This window comes from Schistocerca nitens, chromosome 11 (assembly GCF_023898315.1).
Source record: "Schistocerca nitens isolate TAMUIC-IGC-003100 chromosome 11, iqSchNite1.1, whole genome shotgun sequence".
In the NCBI taxonomy this organism is placed as follows: domain Eukaryota; kingdom Metazoa; phylum Arthropoda; class Insecta; order Orthoptera; family Acrididae; genus Schistocerca; species Schistocerca nitens.
The window spans coordinates 211,980,419-211,998,086 of record NC_064624.1 but is presented as its reverse complement, the minus strand read 5'-3'; the positions used below and the strand labels follow the sequence as shown (position 1 = coordinate 211,998,086).

Sequence of the window (17,668 nt, the reverse complement as noted above, 5' to 3'; positions counted from 1 at the left end):
GTACGTACGGGCGGTGTAGTACATTCGCATTTTCTCTCTTCCACCACTTACAGCGGCGGAACCCCACTACTCGACCAGTCGAAAGGTGCACGTAATATACTGCTAAAGTTTAGCTATCTGACATAGCGTGCGAGCCCGTGCCCTCTACACCAAAACACGTCGGCAGTGCAGAGTGCCCTCCGATAAGTTGTTCGGCAGACTTTTCTGGCGTCCGAGGGACGCGGGAACACTCATACCTCGGAACACTGACGGTGGCAGGCCCCGCACGCCCGACACAGAGGACTGCGTGCCGTGTTCGATAGGAGAAACCTGCCGGCGTGCGACGAGTAGCGGCGGCAGGAGTCGTGTCTCGCCCTCTTATCCGGGTGCGAGTCGCCGTACCCGCGCTGTACGCGGCGCATTCGGGTCCCGAGGCCACGGGACGGTCGTGGCGGGCTGCAGTTCTGTCGGTGCCCGTCGCAGAAGTGTGCCGCAGAACTGCCGTTCCCGTCCGAGATTTGATTTACTGACGAGGCGGGGTTAACGAGATACGGTGTCGTGAATTTCCGTAACCGTCGTGTACGGGCAGATCCGAGTCCCCGAGCAATTCGGGAAAGAGGGCACTGGCACCAATTCTCGATCGGTGTACGGGCAGGTGTACGTGGCGACAGATTAATAGGGCCGTACGTGCTAGCACGGAGGTTAACTGGGGCACAGTATCTGGACTTTCTCGCTACTGTATTGCCTCCCTTGCTGCGGGCTGTGCCGTCACGGCGACGAATATAAGTAGTAACAGTTTGTGCGTGATAGCACACCGGCACACTAAATACGAAAACCTATCATTTGGCTGTTTCTTCTTTCTCAGTTTGTAGTAATTTTTTCTCGTGCGTCGGTTATACGTGACAGTAGTGTAGTTAAAATTGACTTCTTTCATCTTTTCTAGAGGGAGACAGTACAGTGTCACCAGCGGCTCGGGCATCTATTCTCCCTACCCTTTCTCAGTTTAAGAATCGATAACATTCTTCGTGACCCCTCCCCCCCCACAAAATCGTTGCCGAAAGGAGACCGGAGCTCGTAAGGCGTGCACTGCATACAAAAAGCGGAAGAATCTGCAAATCCGCAATGTTGTGGGAACTGGTGGACGGACACGGGAGTAGACGAAGACCTGGTGACACTCGGAAACGACCTTTTACAGAGTACCTTCAGTATGCGGGCACATACTGTTCGAGCCTGGAGGAGGTGGCAAAACGAGGCCACGTCTCCACTCTGCGGGGCTAACCCGCACTTCCGAGACAAAATTTATAAAGTTATCGGTGTCATTTCCCTAGCGTTTCCGTACGGTCACCACGTGGTTTGTGACGACTTGTTACAGAGTTAAAGATAATTGACTTTGTTAATCCGAGTTACCTCCAATTCTGTGAGAATGCACACATAACAGTAGAAAAGTATTTAATAAAACAATAATGAAAATCTAGAACACAAAAGTAATGTTGTACGTCTGGGAAGAGCTCGGTGCGGTATTGTCGTGCTGCCGTTCCGTCACACTCGGTGCAGCCACACGTGAGGTGCGTCTCGGCCGACTCTTCACTGTGTGACAGCACTGCCCCCACAGTCGAATTAGCGAGAATATCTAATGGAGGTGAAAACTAAACACTCACATTTGTTTTTCTGTAGCGTGTCTGATTTATGAATGCAGAACAAAATCAAAGGGAAAATAGGGCTGCAGAATAGCTGTTCTAATGACGGTTGTTGCACAGACTGGAGGACAATGAAAAATACTCTCAGCTCGTCGTCTGAAAATATTTGTGGAGTTTGATTCTTCAGGAGGTCCTGGTCTGAAATGCTTTAGCGAAGGTATTAATTTGTAGATATAAAGTGTCATAGTGTATTGCCTATTTCAGTCTCTGAAAATTTAATTTCTCATTTTAAAATGTACTGAAATTTGTTACAGAGTACCACTATTAAATAATTGCAGATTTTGTAATTGAAGATACCGTATTTCCTTTCCCGATTATGAAAATTGTCATTTCTTTTACATACAGTGTTTAAACTAATCGGTTCGCAAAATAATACTTCACTCTGTCTTACACGAAAACGAGCCGAGAGTGACTCGTGCGAATAGCGAGCGGAGTCACTCGAGAAACTGAATGGGGCCGTCGCAGGTTTCCAATGTCGAGCACTGGCGATTTGATTTCACGGTGAGCCCCAGTTAACATTCTACCGAGAAAACGGCGTTAGAGGCGCGAACTCAATTTATCGAAATAAAATGACGTGTTGTTGGAGGTAATTTTGAAATTGTTTTCACAATAAAACAATGCAAAATGCTGAAGTTTCTGTCAATTACTGATGAAAGAATTGATTGGAATTTTATACTATAATTAATTTATTAAAAATGGATTTACAGAAAATGTGAGAAAGAAAGAAATTTTGACTAGGTTTTCCAAACAACGTATCAGTCCTGAGGGCTCTCTTTTCGAATGTCAGATTTGCCGTTTTCGGAAAAATGGACGGAATCGCAGATTTTCTTAATCGAAATATACGTCGCAGTCTGCTACAAAACAGACGCCCCTGTGCACAGATTAGTTGTAACTGGCAGGCGTGTCCCTGCTGCCCAGTATTGTACAACTGACACTGCAACCTAAGACAAATGAGCAGCAGCGAGGTCAAACTTCAGGGTGAAGACCGTGTGAGTCAGGCAAGTTTGTATCTGTACATACACGCAAAAAAGAAACACACACACACACAGAAATGACATTTCCGCTGTTGTGCAGTGTGACACAGATAGAAAGGTAAATGTGATGGAGACTACATTTTCGTTTTGCCAAATCACTCTGGAAATATTCCTGAACAATCTTCAGAATTTTGTCCATTGAGTTCGAGTTGACCCTGTCTAATTTAGAGCAGACTACATTGTGCTGCACCGTATTGTAGTGTGTCCATTTGCAAAGCCAAACGGTTCCTCTGCACAATTAGAACCCAGTCCTTTTTGTATACAGTTAGCGACAATTTTAGTGGATACCTCATTTGCAGCAGACAGGGAGATATAAGGACCCCTTTGTGGCTAGGCTGCTAAAACTTCACCTGTGCACTTCCAGTGAGTATCTGTTTCAGAAGGTGGCCTCTCGGCTGAAGGCTTATTTGTTCAGCAGTCTTTTTGTCGTGACTGTCAGCGACTGAACGTATCCTGTATACAGTGAGTAGCAGTCTGTCCTTTTCAGAACATTGTTGTTGCTCCATACTGGGTGCCCATTGTTAGATAATAATCTTCATCGTCTTAAGGTTCGTCTGGGCTTTTTTGTTAAAAATACTGAATCACTTAATTGAGATTTAACTTTGACATTTTTATGCCAATGATTTCTATCACCCTTTCGATTACCCGAAGATTTGATTACAGAATCACAACATACGGTTTTTACACAACAGAGATCCATTTGTGTAACACTTTTTGAGGGGGAGGGGGAAAAAAGACATTCTGTATGTGTAGTACAAGTTCTTACGTACCACAGCTGATTGACTCTCACTAAGAGCGAAGAAGAATGAGAAGTGGCAGTAGTCTGTATGCAGGGGGGGGGGGCCATAACAATTGATCTTTATCAAAGATTATTTTCTTTATAAGAAATTCTCAAGACACCAGCCGTCATTCGTCAACTGTTCCTGTAGTCGAGGGACAGTGTTGCGAACAGCAGTGCACAGCATATCAGTAGGTAAATTGAGAAGTGGCCGTCGGACTTTACCTCTTAGTGTCCCTAATGAGGTCGCGCGATTGCGGTAGCCGTAGGGCTACGTGTAACCCCGCAACCGGTAACCACTCGGATTGTGATCCGGGAGGCCGAGCGTGACAAAAGTGGCAGTTCGGCACACGGTTCTCACCCAACGGTGTGCGCGAGAGACGTTCTGCGTGCGCGACAATATCGGGAAGAGCGCCATCCCGCATAAAAGTCGTATCTTCTGGCTGGTGTTTATCTGCCAGGCTGGGGATGGTGCAATTGTCTAACTTAGTGACATATCGTGTACCCGTCCCACTGACAGTTTAAAAAGCAGCACTTTGCATTTCCTCAAACAGGAAGGGTCCGATCACGATGGATGTGGTAAAATCACACCGCACCGGCGATTGCTGACGTGTCTGACTCCCTCTCTCGCAACAGCTCATTTTACACGTGATTCTCGTGCGGCATCACTAATGTGTTGTTGTCCAGTGATATGTGGGTCAGCTTTGCACCTTTTTTTTTTTTTTTTTTTTTTTTTTTTTTTTTTTTTTTTTTTTTTTCCCCCCCCTCTCGATAAAATAGTGTGTCATTTCAGTCGTGTGTGTAAGTTTTTACCTCTCGACCTCTGTTATTCCGTGAATTAGTGCATATTCAAATGTTAACCGACTTTTGGATCATCCTGTATAAAGCAGTATTGCTTCCAGAACGTTCTAGAAATTTCGGTGCATCAAATTAGTAGGTTGCACAATTTTTGGTTTATGAAATTCTGACAAATGTAAGTTAAATTACATTTTTTATGATTGCAAAATTCCCTGATATATGATAGGAGCAAAGATATTCTAGAATTATGAAAAATATTCAGTTATTTCCAAAGTATGCTACATTACAAGGTTTGTTTGTATTTAACTTTTACAACAACATAAGTTATTTCTGTGACTTTGGAGTATAAATAATACAATGAGCAACAGAGCTTTCTTTACCATTAAGTAAATTAAGTATGGATAGTAATGGTGTCACCATGGTATTAGTTACAAATGATATGAAAGAACAAATAAAAACCAGATTATGTTTTTCATTTTGTATCTAGGTTACTGCAGAGCACAATCCAAAGGACAGTTAATTTTCGTAGCACAGCATTATCGCACAGAAACTTACGGTACTGTTACTATGTTACGGACAAATTTAGAACAGTATAAAATTTCGTAAATGCACCAGTGTATCATGTAATTATGTGACAAACATTAATCTCTGACTTCATTGACAAAAATCGGAATAAACAAAAATCAGAATAAAAATTACTGGAAAGGAGGTGGCCTCACAAACTCCATGTGACCTGTGAAGCTTTTAATTTTTTTATACACACACACACTTACCAAACAAAAGTGTTGGTATGTTGATAGAGACACTACCAAACACAAACACATACACACACACACAAATTTCAAGCTTTCGCAACCCACAGTTGCTTCATCAGGAAAGATGAACATATCCATCTGCACATATACAGACACAGGCAGACATGTGTAAAGGCAAAGAGTTTGGGCAGAGATGTCAGTCGAGGCAGAAGTACAGAGGCAAAGATGTTGTCGAATGACAGGTGAGGTACGAGTGGTAGCAACTTGAAATTTGCGGAGGTTGAGGCCTGGTGGGTAACGAGAAGAGAGGATGTATTGAAGGGCAAGTTCCCATCTCCGGAGTTCTGATAGGTCGGTGTCAGTGGGAAGTATCCAGATGACCCGGACGGTGTAACACTGTGCCGAGATGTGCTGGCCGTGCACCGAGGCACGTTTAGCCACAGGGTGATCCTCATTACCGACAAACACTGTCTGCTTGTGTCCGTTCGTGCGAATGGACAGTTTGTTGCTGGTCATTCCCACATAGAAAGCTTCACAGTGTAGGCAGGTCAGTTGGTAAATCACATGGGTGCTTTCACACGTGGCTCTGCCTTTGATCGTGTACACCTTCCGGGTTACAGGACTGGAGTAGGTGGTGGTGGGAGGGTGCACGGGACAGGTTTTACACCGGGAGCGGTTACAAGGGTAGGAGCCAGAGGGTAGGGAAGGTGGTTTGGGGATTTCGTAGGGATGAACCGAGAGGTTACCAAGGTTAGGTGGATGGCGGTTTCCGCTCCTGGAATTGGAATGATTCCTTACCCTCTCCCTTAAAACCCACATCCTTTTGTCTTTCCCTCTCCTTCAGTCTTGTTGATAAAGCAACTTTTGGTTGTGAAAGCTTGGAATTTGTGTGTTTTTTATTGTGTCTATCAACATACCAGCGCTGTCTTGTTTGGTAAGTTACAGCATCTTTGTTTTTTATTTATATGTATATAAGAGAGAGGGGTAGAGGGTGGGAGAGTGCATGTTTTTTACGTGTAGTCAGTCTCATTTACTGTGAAGGAGAATTTGTAGACAATATTCCCCAAGGCAATTTTTAAACCCTAGTGCTCCTTCTCCACAGCGACCGGGACGAAGCGGAAGACGGCATCCGGCATCGCTTCCGGCGGCCCGTCCTCGGGCGGAGCGGTTGGCGCGGCGGCGGCAGTCGGAGTGAAGCCCGCGGCACCCCCCACCGTGCCGGGCGGCGTGTCCAAGGCCGGCAGTGGGCGCGCTGCCGACGGCTCGAGCCCCCTGGCGGTGGCGGGACCCGCGGCGGAGCTGCTCGTCGTGGGAGGGGACTCGAAGGACGGGCCGAAGTACGCGCCGGGGCTCGTCGCCAGCGGGTGCGTGTGCCGAGTGCGCTTTGTCGTACGTGAACAAAATATTCTGCGGTGGAGTTCGGGTCGTAACTTTTTGCGGTCACCGGCAGTCGGCCGAATACGTCCTCCGACTGACTCGGTGACTGCTCCCGCCCCGGCATTTGAAACTGTGTCACTCTGACCTCCACTTGTTTCTGACTCGTAACATAAAAAAGTAAGTGTCTTTTAATTGTGCCCGACTACAACTTAATGTATCTTCTTTACAGTAAGCTGCAGACTGTCTGCTCCGACATTGTTGTTATTCCTTCATCGAGTTTCCATTGCTCGGTCATAAAAAAATAAACATTTTGTGATTACTTGTTAAATTGTGCAAAACTTCGTTAAATTCCTTCCGAGAAAGAAAGAAAAAAAAATACGTACCTCGAAGAAATCATCGGCGTAGGATGTAGTCAGTAGATGTAATGTACGTGCACAGGCAGATGAATAATTAAATTTCAGAAAAGTTGAATGAGTTACTCGAGAGAGAGAGAGAGACTTTCACAAGTTGAGCACGGTCCACCTGTGGTCGTTACGCGAGCAGTTGCTCGGCTCGGCATTGACGGTTGCAGTCGTCTTGTGTCCTGCTGAGGGATATTGTGCCAAATCCTGTTCAGTCTGTATACTGGATCGTTAAAACCTGAGCTGGCGTAACGCTCCGAATGTACTCTGGGGACCTTGCCGGCCGAGGTAGGGTTTGCCGAGCACAGAGATGAGCAGTAGAAAATTGTGCTTATCCGTTACGGTTAGTTTACAACTGGGACCGTACGTTATACAAAACTGCAACCAGTCACTTTTTTGAGTAATTACGTTTTATTCCGTGAACCAGTTTTCAAAGCTTTTCAGGTTCACCTTCAGACAGTTTCGGGAAGTTACGTCATTACTGCTAGAAAAATGCTGGGTGCTGGCTCCAACAAAACGATGGAACACACTTTAATGTATCGCCGTAATCTGTCGATACGGGTGTAAATTTCTTTCTTTACTTACTGTGTCAGTATAGGTGGCTTTTTTGGTTAGTGTCCATCTGTCTGCCTCCATTTTGAACTCCAGTTGTTATATCACTACACACATTTACGCACAAATTATATTAATTTACACTTTGATGGCGAGACTTTTCCGGCGTGCGCTTTGCAACTGTTGCTCGTAATAAAGATCTTGACAGGAAGATAAGGCATAGGCCTACTTTGCACAGAGATGTAATTTGGTCTTTTGGAATTAAAGTCGATATAAGGGCAAATATTTTAATCCTACTGGTGATAACGTGAGAGCTCAAAATAAAATTAAAAAATAAATAAATTACTACAAGAACAAACTTCGTGTGATCTGATATGTTATTTCTAATTGTATATTACGTATAATACGGGCAGTTTATAGCCTTTTTTAAAAAAAGAAAAGAAATCGTGATTGGCATTAACTTGAATACCGAGGAATCAGTGGTACAGAGTTATTGTATCTGCAGTGAGATGCAGCTGTCTGTATGGCTAGGACCTATATATTTAAATTAATAACAAACCATCAGATGAAAAAAGCAGTAGAAAGTCGTCGTGTGCGGACAGGCATTATGTTGCCGAAATGAGAGCTCGGGATTGCGTGCTGTGAAGTGGAACAAAACGTCGTGTAGAATATAATCGACGTACTACTGTGCCGAAAGAGTGCCACAGACGACAACCGAAGGTGTCCCGCCACGTAAAGAAATACCACTCCGGGCTGTCGGGCGGTACGACGGCCGACAGTCGTAGCGGTATCGCACTGCCGTCTCGGACACCTCCAGACGTTTCCCTGTTAGTCGTCGTGTTCACTTTGAAGCTCGACTCGTCACTGGAGACTGTTCTCTTCCAGTCAGTAAGTTTTCGGGCCAAAGACGTACCCGGAGATTCCTCGGACAGCGGCGGGATACTAATGTGACCGTCACCCGCCGTACGGCCGGACATCTGGGACTGACGGTCTGGGACGCCATTTCTCTACGTAGCAGGAGCCTTTTTGTTGTCATCTGCTGCTCCCTTCCAGCACAGCAGCACATTAATGATATACTACACCTCGTTTTGACCTCCTTCGTGGCGAGCAATCCCGGTCGATCGTTTCGGCGAGATAGTGCCCACTTGCATGTGGCGAGGGTTTCTGCTGCTCGTCTCTGTGTTCCGAACCCTACCTCGGCAATCGGTGCCGATTCCCAAATAACTTCTTGCGTAAGAACGAGAGGTGGTCCGATGTGTTTTTGACTTGCTCAGTTTGTGAAGCTCTTTCTCGTGAATAAATCGTCCAATTTTTCTGAGAGTGTAATCGTCTATCTGTACGTGTATTCACATCTGCTGATTTCCGCCCCATTTGGGTAATTCCTTCGTGGTGCACTGTCCCCCCCTCCCCCCCCCCCCCCCCCCCCCCAGTTTTGTGACAGTCACCAAAAAGATTTACTGACCCTTTTAGTAAAATCTGCCCTGAAACTAGGAACTGGTGTCAACTATTTGCTGTAAACAAAAAATATGACGGAATATGAAGTCTTTGATAAATTTTTGTGTGAATGTAATATATTTATTCAAAAGAAAAAGGAATGTTGAAATACATTTGGGTTACGAAATCTCAGAATATGTAGGTAGCTGTATGGTGTATATGTCCAAATACCAAAATAAGTTAACGGCGAACAGTGACTTTACTTTTAGACACAGTGTCATGTGTCGGCCTCTGGGTCAACAGAAACCTCCGATCTTACTCGTCTGCTTTGACCCGTGACGTAAGCGTGTTGTGGTGTGTGACGTCATTACGGCGCGGAGTTTAGTCTTGTTTTTGTTTGTGGTGCTCTCTGGTGGTGTGTTCATGGTTTTCGTTTGTTTTAATTTAATGCTCATTGCTGTATGTCGGGTGAGTTTGTTATTGAGTGTATTTGGTTGTGGTTTTTTGTTTAGGAATGGATATGAAAGACCGCCTTAATAGTGTTCGGTTGAGGGCGATGATGGGCGAGACAGCGTTAGAACTTATCAAGTTCTTACAACTATTCAGTTTAATCGCCGAAGTTGTTAAGTGTTCTCTTTGCCTTGAGGCGATGAAATTGGTTAAAGTTCAGGCCTCTCGGACCAGCGACGGATACATGTGGTGTTGCCGGAAAGATGGCGTATGGCGTTCTATAAGGCGTGGTACCTGGTTCGAGAAGTCTAGATTGGGCATGCGTGAGATTGTGCTTATTACATATTATTTTTGTTATAGATGCCCACAGAGTTTTTGCGCGTTTGAGACTGGTGTGAGTGAGAGGACTGTTTTAGACTGGTATTCCTTTTGTCGTGAAGTGTGTTCGGAATTTATTAAGTACAGGGGTAAGTTGGGTGGGCATGGGGTGCTTGTGGAGGTGGACGAGTCGCAGTTTGGTAAAAGGAAGTATGGGAGGGGGAAGTCTGTGGCTGGTCTTTGGGTGTGGGGGGCTGTTGTTCACGGGGGTGGGGGTACTGAATGTGTTTTTAGGGTTGTGGAGGGGAGGTCGAAGGCTGAATTAGTGGGGTTAATTGAGGAGTATGTAGAGCCCGGGTCCACAATAGTTTCTGATGCTTTTTCTTCTTATAGGGGGTTGGGTGACAGGGGATTTAATCATTTAGTAGTGAACCACAGTCTAGAATTTAAGAATTATGATACTGGGGCTTGCACTAACACAATTGAGGGGATGTGGGGGGCGGTTAAGTCAGTTCTTGGGAGGGGGAAGAGGCGCTCTTCCAACCTTCAGTCTCATTTAGATGAGTACTGTTGGCGGAAGAGTGTCCCAGAGGCCTATTGCATTTTTCGGGTTTTTTTAAGGGCTGTGGGTAAAATGTATAGGCCGAAAGTGGTTAGTTAGGGTGCATTTGTGTGTGATTGTGGTGGCCAATCTAGTTTGTGGGGCTGGAACTTTCTTGAGGTAAGTTCCGTTTTTTTTTTTGTTTTTGATGTATGTTTTGTGTCAACAGAAACATCCGATCTCACGCGTCGGCTTTGACCCGTGACGTTAGGGACCTACACATTGATCTGTAGCGTAGCCCTGAATATCTTTGTTCGATCGTAATTTATGTGATTGGGAGCTGTTGTAGATGTATGTAGGTGTAAGGGAAGTGTTGGTTTTTTAGGTTGGTGTTGGGGGATGTGATCGGTAGGTTCTGTTGAGCTATATAGGTCAACGGAAGTGTTCGATCGTAATTTATGTGATTGGGAGCTGTTGTAGATGTATGTAGGTGTAAGGGAAGTTTTTTTTTTTTTTTTTTTTGGAGGATGTGATCGGTAGGTTCTGTTGAGCTACATAGGTCAAGGGAAGTGTCCGATTCTGGATAGGAATGTGTTTTTTGGTATTTGGTCAGTTTTGTGATGTTGATTTATTTCGTTGTTTTGCGTGGTTTTGTATGGCGGTCGGTGGCTACATTTGTGTATATTTAGTTTGTCCCCACCCAAAAACCCCCAATTTCCCACGCTTGTCCCGTTAGAGTCATTAGGCTTTTTGTGAAACTTGTGTATTTCAGTGTTTATAATACGTATGCGATGTTTTTATATCCGCCATATTGGATAATACGTATGCGATGTTTTTATATCCGCCATATTGGAATTGTCGTTTATAGTCGTTTCCGCTACATTTGTGACGTCATGGGTCAAAGCCGACGGGTAAGATCGGACGCTTCTGTATTTCCCGGCCTCTCAATCCCCGAGGGCCGTCGGCAGGCGTCTCCCACACTTGTGGTGGCGTCGGTCCCTCACTGCGAGTACTGTGAGTGGCCGTTCTGCTCTCAGCTGTCGGGTATTATTAGCTTTGAGCACCGGCTTCAATTTAGCTGGATTTTGACCATTCTGTTATGCTCTTCCGGAGCCTGTGTCTGATATTTGAGCTAGCTGCGCAGTAACATAATTTCTTTTATCATTCTCAATACACCGTGTTACAGTCGTAAGAATTAACATCTCGGGTCGTAGGAAATAATAAGCCAGTAGATTGTCGTTTCCGTCTTCCGAGTTTGGACTCTGAGGACAAACTACAGTATACTATGCTCCAAATACAGGGTGGTTAGGATTAAATTTTCACTACTCGTCAGGTGATCGTAGGCTGTTGAAACTTGGTGAAAACTTTTGTAAGAGTAATAATGACTAAACCGTTGAAAGAAACATATTTTTAGTTCAACACAGGAAGGTAACATTTGTAAATTGCGTACCGTGTTCACCTTCCGGTTACAAATGTCACTCGAGTGTGACGACCACCTCTGTATCGTTTGCACAGGTGTCGTTTCACGATTGTTCACATCGTTTATCGAACGGTGGACTGCAGAATGTTCAGCTGTTGTGACGAGCTCTTTAGGTCACACGGTATGTCCGTCATTCTCGGCCGTGGCTACAGTAACATCTCAAATGATTTGTGGCTCCGATGGAAGTCGGTCTCTCCCAGGAGCAATTCCCAAATCACCAGTTAATTCTAACTTCCGAAGTTAAAATAAATGTTCGAGTAGAGCCCTGCTCACCCCGTCCGGGCTCACATCGACTGTCTGCGACTGTAATGCACACTGATGTTTCCGCCTCGACCCTACGTTGCCGTAGCAGTAGCAGTGCCCGAGGGTGAGTCGTCGCACTGACACTACGACGACACATCCTGCGGCACACGTCTGAACGTCATTCCTATAAAGTTGGGTACACGTACCGTAAATAGTTTTTTTACTGCTGTGGCTCGAGTATCAGAAGTTTAATTGTAATAGACCTTTACTGTGTGGTCCGCAGTTATAGTGCCTCTTACTTTTCACTTATAATAAAAGCACCGTTACATCACTTCCTGCTGCACGTTACAAAGTCTTCCGCGCGTGACTCTGCAGCGACCCGAAGCCGCGGTGTGTCGCTCGGGCGTCTGTCTCTCTAGGGGTCGGGTGCCGTCACCTCCCGTCCCGGGGCACCGTACCGTACGTCTCTTTACCTTTTTTTCTGGCAGTAAACTCACCACGGCACGCCTCCGAACTGTTACGTCTCTGTCGCAGGTACGAGACGGACGGCCCCACGGGGAAGAAGAGGAAGACGGGCGGCCGGCGGACGCCGACTGCCGCCTCGGAGAGCCCCGCCGCGTCGACGCCGACTCCGCCCCCGGACGTAGGGGTGGGGCCGGTCCTTCCCGGGGAGGCGGTGCCGGAGGTGGTCGGCGGCCGGAAGGTGAAGCTGGAGGTGGGCGCCAACGTGACGGTGGGCGGCGGGGGCGGGTGTGCGGTCCCGCCGGGGGCGCAGCCTCCGTCGGTCGTGGTGCGGTCGCCCAACGTCATCGCCACGGCGGGCGGCCCCGGTGAGTGAATGTGTGACGACGCCGTACTGAGGGTGTTGCTGCCTTTTTGAATTGTACTTCTTCGGACTGATATCGTTTTCGTCTGTGTTATATGCTGCGGAACAGAGCTAATTAATGGGGCTCTATTCCTTTCGTTCAGAGGTCTCCCACTGGAGCGAGAAAAAAATTCGCAATAATTATCGTTAAAATGAAGAACGGTGTCAGTGCGGTGTCCTGGGGCTCGTCCTCTAAACTTCGGTGGCCCATGTGGCGAGTGCAATGTATAGTGTCCCCCTTAGAACATTTTGCAAGTCAAATTAATTACGAGATCATTCCTGCGTTTCAGAATACAGACAGATTTGAATGAATTTATACTTTTTGTGAACTAAAAACTTCTAGAAAGGTAATAGAAATAAAAGATGTTTATGTGATTATGAAAATAAAGTACTATTTTTCTGAAATATGCCAAATCGTAAGCATCACTTGATACACGTTTGTAAATTAATTTAATGTATAAAGCATCTGTTACAAATTGTATTATATTGATTTAATGAAGCAGAAATAAAAACAGAGGTCATATTTGGAACTTTGTCGTGACAGTTGTAGGAAGACTAATTTTTGTAGCATAATCCGGAAGCGTGTAAAATTGTCATTATGTGGCGGATCAACTTTCGACGATACATAACTTCGGCAGAGTCCTAATGCATTGTGTAACTGTAGAAAAATATGAATGACATATTTGATATCTGAAAATTGTTAGACCACTGCTGAAAATAAAGTGGTGTCCCGAGTTGCCCCTACCTGAGGCTGTTGCCTTACGTCTCAGTCTGTCGTATACGGCAGCCGGTGCTGGACGCAGCAGACGACCTGAGCCGGCTTCGGTGCTCACTCACAAAAAACACAAGTTAAAAAATATCGAACTGCAATCACGGAAGAATCAAATGTATTAATTAATAGTGCTTATTTGCACTATTATGTATTGTCTGTCAACCTTACCGTACAAAATGGAGATAATGCTGCACTTTGGCACCGTCAATGGTGGACTCCTCCGACAACCGACATCGGCTGAAGACGTCCGGTGTTTTCAAATCGGTACGTCGGTACGTGCGGAGTCTCAGTGCGAGCAGTCTCTGTGTTCAAAGGTACAGACTTCGGACAGTGGTCATTCCTTCTTTTTCTTCTTCATCGCCTTCTTCTTTCTTTCTTTTCTTCCCCCAGCTCCCGCCCCAAATGAAATGCTAGAGATTTCCACGTGTGAAATGTGGATCTCGAGAAATTTTAAAGCTCAGTGCAGGAAAGGAAAAGTTTACGGCATCCCGACGATGAGGAACGTAGTGACACGGACGTGTCTGCCGTCTGAAGTCACTGCTCTATTGGGAGATGTAAGCACGTCCTGTGGCTGTGAAGCTATTCCAGCCTCGTATCTGTACTTGAAGCAGTATGTCATCTGCAATTTGGCAAAATATGTATCCAAACTTTTAGGCCTAGTTTATAAGCTCAAAAAATTGTGTGTTCAAGCAAGAAGGGTGGCATATGTCTATTTTGATGCTTAATGTTACTGTTGCGGATCTTTTTTGGGTGACGGTAGGCAGACATTAGCTGTCTACAAATTATTATTAGTGCTTACTGGTGCTCTCGAGCCAGTACCGTGGTGAATCTGTGTTACGAGTCGGTTTTCAAATGTGGCGTATGTGTTCAGTGCTTTAGGTGTTTGGATTATCGTACTCTAAAATTTATATTCGTCTTTAGCACATAAGCTGAATGACAGTCATTGAAGGTTCATTAAGATACGTGCTTTTTGTTGAATTTATGTAAAGCTGGACAAAAAGTTCGTAATCTCAGTTTCAGTGTGACTCCTATTCCTCTCGAGTATGCAGTAGACTATTTCTCCCTCTTTCTCATATACTCGTATTACTTATGTGGTTATTCCAGTAACCGAGTTAAGTATGTACAGTACAAGTCACATTCTGTCGGAACCAGATATTGGTCAGAATAGGAACAGAAGAGCTTCTCACCACAAACTGACAGAGGAGGTCGGACACTGCGAACCGACTGTCGGCCGACATCACGGGGCGAACTTCTGGAGACCTATTTCGGTGCCACTGTGACTGTAGTCAAAGTGTAACGATACCTGTGTTTACTACGTCGGTAGGAATGTAAACATTTGTGTCGAAATTGTTTACCGTTTTGTTTTCGCATTGAGACGTACGCTATGAAAAGTGACGGTGAAGAATTAATGATACTCGATGAAATGAACAGATGAAGAAAATAGTGTAGTGGACAAAAACTTGCTGTAGAAGATGCGGTGCGAATGACGTGACATTAGAGCAGAGTTTGAGAGACAGTTACGTTTTTCGTAACTTCACGAGGATGTCGCCGTCAGATTTTGAAATTCTGATAGATATTACAGGGCCAGTTGTTTCGAAGAAAGACACAAATTTCAGTAAATCAATTCTGTAAAGCAAAGACTTGCTGTTACTCTAAATTATTGTTATTATTATTATTATTATTATTATTATTATTATTATTACTTTTTTTTTTTTTTTTTTTTTTTTGACAACCGGAGATCCCCATCAAAGCCTCGCGTATTTATTCCGCATTTCAAAGCTGACCTTATCTCAAATATTTCCTACAGTTTCTGAAACTTTCTTTGAAGGATTGGACGGTTATGTAAGCTATAATCCAATTATGTTAATCACTGAAACAATTACTTAATTGAATATATATTTATTTTTATTTTCATAGTAAAATTAACCCAAATTGCCATTTTCGGCTTCAGTGGCACTCGCACACACTTGCAGTGAACGTGGCAGTGGACCTGCTGTCGACGGTTCTCCTGCCACTCCCACATTTACTGCCGACAGCTGTCTTCTGGGTGCATCCGTCTGTGCCTCGGAGAAAGCGTCGCACACTTTTTTCGTCACTGCCATTTCCTGTGGCGGCAGCCCACATAACTTACCGGTGGCAGATTTTTTCCAAACTCTTATAACGAATCCCGTCATTGCTGAAGAATTGAGAAATGAGAAAGTTAATTTCTCTATCTGTATCACTAGTTTGGGGCCGAGCAGTGCAGCAGTTCTTTGGAGGGAGTTGTGCTTATGTTTAATATTCTTTGACTTCGAACATTCTAGGGCACTACTCTGCCGTCCAGAGTGTGACCAGTTCGTAAGTCTCATTTCTCGTGCCCTCCATTTTGTAAAAGGATGCACGGAAAGACGATACGGGACACCGGTTTCGTTTTGCCGATACGTTCTGAACGTCGGTAGTCCAGAACTGGTCGTGAGAAGTGTCGCGGGACGTGTTATGAACTCGGCACGTTCGTGCGTATACGGTGTGTGCCCTTACCAAACGAAAGCGTTGGTATGTTGATAGACACACAAACAAACAAACACACACACACACAAAATTCAAGCTTTCTCAACCCACGGTTGCTTCATCAGGAAAGAGGGAAGGAAAGGGAAAGACGAAAGGATGTGGGTTTTAAGGGAGAGGGTTAGGAGTCATTCCAATCCCAGGAGCAGAAAGACTTACCTTAGGTGGAAAAAAGGACAGGTATACACTCGCACATGCGCGCGCGCGCACACACACACACACACACACACACACACACACACACACACACACACACAACCTTTAGTCTTTCCCTCTGCTTCCCTCTTTCCTGATGAAGCAACCGTGGGTTGCAAAAGCTTGAAATATGTGTGTGTGTTTGTGTTTGTTATTGTCTCTATCAACATTCCGACACTTTCGTTTGGTAAGGTACAGCATCTTTGTTTTTAGATATATTTTTCCCACGTGGAATGTTTCCCTCTATTATATATATAATATATTCGAACCGACGCCGTAAGTGTGCCGGGCTGTCGAGCAGTATACTAGATTTGATCAAACAGATATATTGTGAGCCAGCAAACGGGAATGTCAGTCACTATTCAGTTACCGTGCCACGTGGGGAATCGGCGTGCAGACGTACGGCGCGTGGCGGTGCTCTGCTTTCGGGGTCGTGGGGCCGTGCACTACCGTCGTCGCCTCACTTTCTCGCGAGCGTAAATGTGACGGCACTCCCACCGTCCGGCTCGCTGTGCTAGGTAGTACTCCTGTGCTGTGGCCGAAATCTCAGTCCGCATATTCGTTCTTTAACGAGTCACCCCAGTGACGTGGACATTTCTCGCACCGAGAGACCGGTTCGTCAGTACCGTCTCGCGACCTCACCTCTGCCGGCACCACTCTGTCACTACCGAAGTGAAGTTCGTGAAGGTGTTCTTAGAATTTTGGAAGCATTTCGCAACGAAATGGTGAACCCGGCTTTCACCACCTGTCACAGTATTGCCGACGAAACTGTCAGCCTTTCACTCGTAACACAAAACGGACTGTCGACAGAGCCCAGTCTCCTCCGTTTCGTGTCAGGAACGAGCCTCGGTGAGGCGCCCCCCGTGTGGCCGGGTGTCTGTACTGCAGTTCTGCGGTGGGGGCCCGTACGTTCTCCCACACTCACCCGGGAGACGTTTCTGGGTCAGACAGTTTTCTCTGCCGAGTTCACCGACCCGATTCTGACGAGTCCCGTCCGTCTCCGTAAGCAGTTGTCGACTCTGATCACTGTCGCACGTGTCGAGGTTAATGTCGTCCTCTGCTTCGTTACGAGCACGGACGACCCGTCGTTTCACGTTACCGGTGTCGATATAATATCACTCTACGTGACTTCCGTCCTTCTGTGCATTTCACTTGTAGGGACATTTTTGGCAGTTAGAAACTCGATTACGGCACGCCGTTTCACGCGGGCAGATATAGTTTCGATACACGCCGAAATGTTAGTCACTATAATTTGGAGTCGTCTAGTTTACAACTCGGGTTAGAGAAGGGGGAAAGTTGAAAAAGTAATATGTGTGACGTGTAATACCTTAAACAATATTGAGAACAGAGTAAAGAATTCGGAGGCATTATGTTTCAGTATAACCTGGTTTTCCAGTTTGTTATAGTCGTAGCACTTTTTCTCTAGTTTGAAGACTGTGTTCCTGTTATCGAGTA

At 45.5% G+C, this 17,668-nt stretch overlaps 1 protein-coding gene across 1 annotated transcript in view; it reads left to right on the top strand.

Annotated features, from left to right (window-relative positions):
• LOC126212795 (protein AF-17-like) overlaps window positions 1-17,668 on the top strand; it is a 117,386-nt gene that overhangs the window by 41,615 nt on the left and 58,103 nt on the right. Inside the window, exons 6-7 of the mRNA XM_049940197.1 lie at window positions 6,144-6,405; window positions 12,372-12,667. Coding sequence (XP_049796154.1) covers window positions 6,144-6,405; window positions 12,372-12,667 — 558 coding nt within the window. The remainder of the gene's footprint in view (window positions 1-6,143; window positions 6,406-12,371; window positions 12,668-17,668) is intronic.